Below are 8,406 nucleotides of genomic sequence, written 5' to 3'. Positions count from 1 at the left end.
TTTCATGAATCCAATCCACACTGTACTACCCCACCAGTTTCTTCTTACAACTCTTAGAAATTGATCTCATGGTAGAGTATAATCATGTTCTTCGCCTTGAAGAGAAATTTGGAGACTAAAATCTAGACTTCAATGGCTTAGGGAAGATGATGTGAATACTCCTTTCTTCCATCTCTTCACCCTTAAAAGGGATTACCATTACTGCATTATTGTCCTTAAGAACTTAGAAGGAGTTCAGATTTTTGACCTTCCTCGTATTTCCAATATTGCCTTCAACTATTTTAAGAATCTTCAATCCACTTGTAAAATCTCCAATTCTAAAGCTTTTTTGGTTGCACATTGCTATTGTCTCTCTGATGAGGATTCTCTCCACCTTGAAATACCACTTACTGATCTTGAAATTACTATGGCCCTCAAATCCTCCTATCGATTAAAACCCCCAACCCTGATGGTTTACATCCATTATGTTTCCAACAATTTTAGGAAACCACTAAAGATTTCATGTTCGGCATTTTCAAAAACTGCTTTGCTAAGGGCCAAATCCCATATGAAATCATTGGCATATATCTCTGTCTTACCCCTAAAAGTGAAAGGTCATATTCTCTACCCACTTTAATCCAATTGGCTTATGCAATACGGTCTATAAATTATTCACCAAATGCATTGTCAACTGCATTAACCCATTGTTGGATAACTAGATTCATCATACCAAATCATCCTTTTAGAGTAATCATCGAGCATCGAATAATGCGATAATTATGCAAGAAGTGTAGCACCATTTTTGAAAGTCCTGATCCTACTACTCCTGCATGCCTCTAAAGATAGACTTGGAGAAAGCTTTCGATAAACTTGAATGAGCTTTATCTATCAATCTCTAATTTTTTTTATTTTTCCTACGAGGCTCATTCAACTAATCATGTCTGTGTCTCGACCAGTCAGATTTCTATCCTTCAAAATAGGACAAAACTCAATTCCTTAACCCCACATGGTGTATGACCCTTTATCGCCCTACCTTTTTATTTTGTGCATGAAACTCTTCTCTAAAACATTAATCTCCATGTAGACCATAATATTTGGAGGCTCGTTAAGTTTAAATGTTAAATGGTCTATTTCCACCGTCGTCATACCTTTTCTTTGTTGATGACATCATTCTCATCGCCAAGTTTTGACATCTTACTCCTTAAGTCCAGAATATTCTTCTTTAAGTATTGTTCCTCTGCTGATAAAGCACTTGCTTTTTCTTACTTCGGCATCAGAGAGGGCTCTCATTTTGGCAACTATCTTGGGTTTTTAATTGGGCAGTATTGTCTTAAGGCTAGTGACTTCCGATTCCTACTCGACTCATACAATCTCGCTTGACGGGATAGAAAACTCACCACCCATTCTTTGCAGGTCGTTTAACTCTTATTCAATATAATCTCAATATAATTCCCAATAATGAGATGTAATTTACTCGTTCGCCATTTGAAATCATAAAACAGCTACAACATTGTCAATGTAATTTCTTATGGGGATCTATTTTGTAAAAGAAAAAGCTATACTTGCTAGACTGGGAGTAAATTACTAAGGATAAGACCTAGGGAGGGCTAGGTATTCAATGGTTTAGTTCTAAAAATGAGTCCCTCTTGGCTGCCATACTTTGGAGACTTTTTTAAAACCCTCAGACTCTTTGGACTTTAATTCTCTTATCTCCATACTTGCCCTTCAATCGTAAGAGGGTAAGCCCATCTTCTGTCATCTAGAAGGCAATTCTTTGAGGTTGGAACACTTTTCAACAAGGAGTCATTTGGTAGATCAATACTGGAACCCATGCTAAAGTTTGGACTAACCCCGAGCTTAAACCAAACCTCTTGCTTTGCCAGTTGATTGAGGGACCTCTACTTATGCCGATATTCAGGCCACTGTGGCTTCTTGCCTACACTTTTCTGCCCCGTTCCACCCGTGTCCTTCAATTTTTCTTACCTAATATGTCATTTCATTAATACATGTCACGTGGCCTCTATCTCCGCTAGCCATGATCATATCTTACTCCTACAGATTATTTCGCTGTCAAATTATATTACACGATCATGCTTCTAATAGCGGTAATGTGAACTCTTGGATTTGGAAGCTTAAATTGACTCCTAAACCCGTATCTTTCTCTAGAAAGTGACTCACAAACGTCTGCCCACTAATGCATTCCTTCACCACATTATTTTTCTTCTTTTACCACTTTGCTCAATTTATCGCTCCAACTCAGAAACAATTGTGCACCTCTTTTTTCGTTGCATCAATGCCATCACTCTCTAGCATCAACTACTCCTACTTTCCAGTATCTTAAACTTGGTTAGTATCTCTCCAACTCGCCATCTACTTGGCTGAAAAGACTAGTACATTGGCATAAACAGCCCTCTGAGGCCCAAGTTTTACCTCAGAGTACCTTTAACCCCTTTTTACTTTGGCACTTATGACTAGTATGGAATAAAGCCACTCTCAAGCATAGTAACCTTAAGCCAAACATGGACATTGTCCTCATACTTACCACTAAATATCATCGTGCTATCCGGACTGTTGTGCCTACTCTCTCACTTGACCACCCTATGCTTACACTTTACCCCTTTTGTCCCTCCTGGAAATAATGTCATTTACCTCTATACTGATGTTCCTGCCCAATGTCTGCTGCATTAGCGGGCATTATAGGGGTCCCCAGGTCAGCCTCAGGCGACTGGTTATTGGGCTTTACTGGAATGACAACCGAATCATCTATTGTTATGCATGTACTATTATCCTTGTTGCGAGGCCTACAATTGGCTCATCATAACGACTATCTGAATCTCCACGTCAGGATTGACTCAGTTGAAGTTATTACCTTACTGTTTAACCCAATACCCATCTACTCACACATTGTTAATGGTTGCAGGTCCCTCCTCATACTGCTCCATGATCCACTGACCCAACACACATACAGGAAATTTATGGCCGATAGTTTGGCAAATTTTAGTGCTTCGCTCACGGAAAGTGATATCACGTTTTGGTCTCAACTGCCTCCCCTTTGTGCTTCATCTCCTGGAATGGGGTAGGGAGGACATTGGAAACGCTACATACTATAATAGGACATGTTCCCATGTACACACTCTCTCTTCCCTGTAGTTTTTTCGTCTACAACATTTTGTAATGAGGCTATGATTTTTTGTACAAATCGTGTCCTTCGGCACCTCCATGTATTGTGTAACCTTAATATATTAGTACTATTCATGTTTACCAAAAAGAGGAACATAACTAAATAATATTTCCTATGTTCTTGGGCTTCACCTTATCCACGACAACAAAAACAACCTTTAGCGGCTATAAGCATGCACTTTAACAAAAAGTGCTAAAATTTTTATTCGTGTTAGTTAATTTCCATTGGTCCAATATCGTTGTAAGCTTTAGGGCATTTATAAAGATAGTTAAGAAATACCTCTAAAAATATATATATTTAATGATAATTAAGCTATTATCATTAATTAATTATCACTTAAGATCATTTTTGGTGTATTGATCTAAAGTTTCTCAGCAGTAGCTGCTTTCTGTTATTTCTATTATTTTATTATTTATTACTTATATTACAAATTATTATTATTTTGAATTATTCAAGTAGATTTTAAGTCATTTTCAGCTATTTTCCCATGCGGGTCACAATTGTTTTAGTAGTACAATTTTGAATTGTCAAAACAAAATCACAACAGCTGAAGTTGCACTTGCCATTAGCCAATGGTCTCAAGGCGCAGCAAATGCACCCCACAAGTGCCAAATTTCAATTCCGGCCACAAACATCAGCATTTCAAACTTCAAATATTATTTTCAAATTAATATTTATTTTGTTGTAATGTCCATTATTTCAACTTAAATTTAAAATACAATATTTTACATTATGTTTTTCAAAAGTCTTTAAAGTAATTTCGAGCGCACTATGGTGGAAAGTGTAGGTGCCTAGCACAGAAAGCACCTCCCCTGCTCATAGAACAAAATAGCTCATTTACACTATCAATGCGAGACTTCTTAACAATATTAAGTAGCCATGAATTCTTAATTGATTAAGGTGGTTACAGTTTTTCGTTTGAAAAGATGAGTATTTGTTTGAAATTGTTGCATTTTCAAATCCATTAGTCGAATGGTCACTTAACTAACAAATGATCTTTTATTGGTTAAGTCACGTAATTATACCTATAGCACTCAAAGTGTCATTGAAGCAAATTTGTCAAACTTTTTTGGTTGGTAAATACTTAATTTTGAGATTGATAATTTAGAAGGTAAAATATGTATTTGGCCACCAAATTTGAGAAATTTACAGATAATTTTAAGTAATTGAGTGATAGAGGATATAAATAAAAGATAGAGAAAAGAGAGAAAATTAATGAAGAAAATAAATAAGAGAATTGCTATGAAATGTAATTATGTAATATTATTATTTTTTTCTAATTAAATTTGAATTGATATTTCTGAAATTTCCCCTATAATTGATGAACACTAGCATTTAATTTTGTCCCATTCAATACTCCCAAACAATATCCGAGAATGATGAAAAAGATAATACTTTCCCCCTCCACAGTTTGTCTTTTGCAGGGGACATAGTTCATAATTATCAATTCCTTCTACAACAACAACAAACGAAAAACCCGGGGTCTGGGAGGATAGAATGTATTCAGTCCATACCACTATCTCTAAAAGAGTAGAGAGACTGTTTCCGATAGACCCCCGACTCAAGAATGTACACAGTTCATAATTATCAATTCCTTCTATCTTGGTATATTCCTTGGATGAAATATAGATCTGGATCTCAATATAGATCTGGTGGGTTCATTTCTGTCAATTATATAGAATAGTATTATATAATAGCTCATTTCTTTTAATTAAGGAGTTGCTGTAGTGTTGTTAATTAAATTGTACTATTTGATTATGAGAATCTGACTAAGCATCACGAAGGCAAGTGCCAGTGGGTGCCAGTGGAGCATATACTCGGGTTCACAATTTTATGGGAATTCCTCTTCAATTGTATTTACATTGGCCGTCATTATGACACATTGATGATTAAAATTAAATAAAAAAGATGAGAAAAAGGGAAGGAAAAAATAAAAGACTAATTGATGTCTCTGTTTCTTGTTTGAACTCCCTTCTTAAAAAAAAGTATTAACTATTCCTAAAATAGATACTTCTACCTAGCAAAATGTTCATGTAAATTGTTAAATTCTGTCTTGTGAACACTATCTGATGAATCAAACGTTAAGGTTCTTCCTGAAGAGGGTAACAAGCTCTTCTGAGCTCGTTATACCTTTGAAGATCGAAATTCCTGAGCTTCATGAGTCGCTTTTGCTTGGAGACAAATCGGCTCTGGAAAAATCCTTCGAAAGAAGGCTCTTTGGAGGTCTTAAGGAAGAAGGTGTAACCAGCCATGCAGTAAAAGGATGTAACATAGAAGCAAATTGGTTCCATGACATCCCATGAGAGTTCCCAAAATGTCAATCTCATGAATGCTGCTGTCTGAATGACAAAGTAGCCTAGCCCACACCATAATTCTCTGCGCACCAATGACTCTGCTTTCTTGTCAATTATTGCTTTTTCCTCTTCCATTTGGTTGAGCTCTTTCATCATTTGTGGGTCATTTGTTTTCGCCAAGGGCGTTGGCAATAGGCCTTGTAGGGATTTCACTACCTGTAAACAAAAACAGAGGACCAAAATATTTGGGTAAAACTAACTCCACTTGACAATACCTATTGTCGACATCCGACGCTGCTTCAAACATATTTCTCAAATGTGTATATCAAAATATATATGTTATTTAAAAATATGAATACTGAATTATAGGCTGATACTATTTGAAAATTATACAAAATGTATATATTAATTTGGATTGGAATAGGGAATAAGCTTCAAAATTGACATTCTCCTAACCTAATTTGTGTCGATAAGTGCTACTATCTCCGTAGCTATTGTATATCCCCTAAAAAGATTAACATTCTTAGTTGACATTCTTTTACTCCTTTCCTCCAATAAGAATGGCCTAGCCAAGAGCCCGATCCACCCACGTTATGTACCCTCCAATTAAAACTCATGCATTATATGAACATGCCAGAATTGACATATATGGCTTTCTTTATGACTAGGCAAACGAATTCTCCCCAACTTCATTTGCTTTTTTACCAAAAGAGTTTTCTAACGTCAAGTATAGAAAAGACTAGTGGCCAATTTGAAAGAGGAACTGTGAATAGACAGCTAATCCTTTTGTCATAAACTCCACAATAACTGGATGTCCTTTTCCTCTTAACCCACCTCCCCCCACCCCATCCCACCCCAACCATCACCACGCAAAACAATCCATCAATTAAAATTTTAGTACTACCATTTTCTCTTTCCAATCAAATCCCATGTAAAACAACTATCCCCCTTCCAAATAATTTGATTTTTGGCCTAAATGTTTTTCGGTGAAATTAACTTAAAAGGTCTTGAAGGTGTTCAGGAAGGGAAATTTTTGGGTCTTTGAAAATGATCCGGCTGGTCAACTCCTTTATAAAAGTCACCATCTCGTTTTAGAGATTCCGAAGTAACTTTGTTTCATTTTCCTGTCTGGAGCAAAAAACACGAAAAACGCTACTATCAGTTTTCGGTAGACTCCCAACATTTAACAATCATCAAATACAAAATTTATCTAATTTCTATGTATCAATAATGCTGTCAATTACCAATGAATTGTCACATAGTAGTAATTTATCTTTATGCGTTTCTGTCAAAAAAGCAGTTACGCATAGCATAAAAAGAATATAAATAAAGGAAGAACAATGGAAAAAGTGGGGGGAAAAAAAAAAACCTGATGAGGCCGGAGGAACACACCGTTTCCTAGAACAATCACAGTTCCAGAATCATCAAGAATCTTCGCGAATTCGATGCCTTGTCCACTATTCGAACAATTTCCAGAGCAAATCTGAAGAAATTCCGAGTAGGAAATACAATTCTTTTCAATCTGTTTTAGCCTCAATTTCACCATCTCCAGTTGTGATAACCTTAGCACCTTCCTTGCATCCGCCACCGTCAATTTCTCCTCCGGCTCCGATTCCTTCGGCGGGAGGAGGCCGTCAAGTTTAATCCTGCTTCTACTAACATCCATTTCACGTAGTTTCTCGATGAGAGTTTCTCCGGTCGATATTGTCCGGAGCTCCGGCGAAGTGGACGGAGACGTGTACATGTGTCTGCGGTGGATTAATCGCCTGAAAATTCCATTATCTCCGGGATCTGGAGCAATTTTGCTATCGGGATGAGGAAGGGTAAGTGTTCTGGCGGACATGGACGACGAAGATATACGACAGGCGGAAATAGAAAAGCCAGTCGTTTTGTATACATTGAGAAGACATTGAGTTAGCGCTTTTTTGAATGCCATTGATAGAAAAAAGAAGTACTAGTATATGGTTTGAGAGAGAAAAAATTGATTTGTGAAAATGGTAGCTTTAGGGGTTTGAATTGTTCAAGTTTTTCAACGATGAAGAAAGGAGTCATGGGTTAGACATATTTATAGGTACATTCATAGTGACGTAATGACAGCTAGTTGCTATGTTAATTCAAGAAAAATTAACTGATTAAGAATTTTAAATACCTACTTAGTAATTACTCTGTCTTACGTTGATTTTACTTGTCGTGTACTCCATCGTTTCGTTTTAGTTGATCCTCTTTCTAAAAATATTTGTTACAATTTAATTGTTCCTTTTGATGAAATCAAGAGTATTTTATTATATTCTTTCAATACTATCCTCAATATTAAAAGTCTAAACAAAATATATTTACTTAAATTTATATTTTCAAAACATAATTAATAAGGCTAATTTAATAAAATAAATTCCTAATAAATATTTTCTTAAGAAAACTGTCAAATCAAAAGGGGTCAACTATTTTAAAACGAAGGGAGTATATCTTAATTTTTATAAAATGATAATTATTTGAAATTATTTATTTTCAGTAATGACGATAAAAAGAATGAACGGGATATCAAGAGATATTTTCCATTTATTGGTAATAATATTTGTGTGTTGTTTTATGTTTTGTCTAGACTTTTTTGCGATAACCACCAATCACGATAACTTTTTTTTATATGTACTTATTAGTGTCGGACTCAAATATATGTTAATTTTGTGTTTTAATTTATACAATAAAAATAAAAATTAGATAATCAATCAGATATTTTGATATATTTTTATATTTTTTAAGTTGTTAAAAAGGGCAGTCCGGTGCACTAAAACTATCGATATATTTTTATATTTTTTAAGTTGTTAACTATGATATTTTATAGTACTTTTTTTTATGTAATTTTCAAATAATATATGTTACTCTTTTTTTTTTGGTAACCATGGTGTCCATCAGCTTGCGCGTTGAAACTTTTGCGGCATTGATAGTCAATTATAT

At 35.3% G+C, this 8,406-nt stretch overlaps 1 protein-coding gene across 1 annotated transcript; it reads right to left on the bottom strand.

Moving 5' to 3' along the window:
* Positions 1-4,977: 4,977 nt before the first annotated feature.
* LOC124890406 (calcium uniporter protein 2, mitochondrial-like) lies at positions 4,978-7,558 on the bottom strand. Its single transcript, XM_047402250.1, has 2 exons — positions 6,824-7,558; positions 4,978-5,670 (listed from the first exon to the last, which is right to left on the bottom strand). The coding sequence occupies exons 1-2, from the start codon at positions 7,388-7,390 to the stop codon at positions 5,242-5,244; spliced, it is 996 nt and encodes a 331-aa protein (XP_047258206.1). The 5' UTR covers positions 7,391-7,558; the 3' UTR covers positions 4,978-5,241.
* Positions 7,559-8,406: the final 848 nt, after the last annotated feature.

This window comes from Capsicum annuum, unplaced genomic scaffold (assembly GCF_002878395.1).
Source record: "Capsicum annuum cultivar UCD-10X-F1 unplaced genomic scaffold, UCD10Xv1.1 ctg1715, whole genome shotgun sequence".
In the NCBI taxonomy this organism is placed as follows: Eukaryota; Viridiplantae; Streptophyta; class Magnoliopsida; order Solanales; family Solanaceae; genus Capsicum; species Capsicum annuum.
Note: the sequence above shows the minus strand (reverse complement) of the source record. Positions and strands in the feature narration are given on the sequence as shown.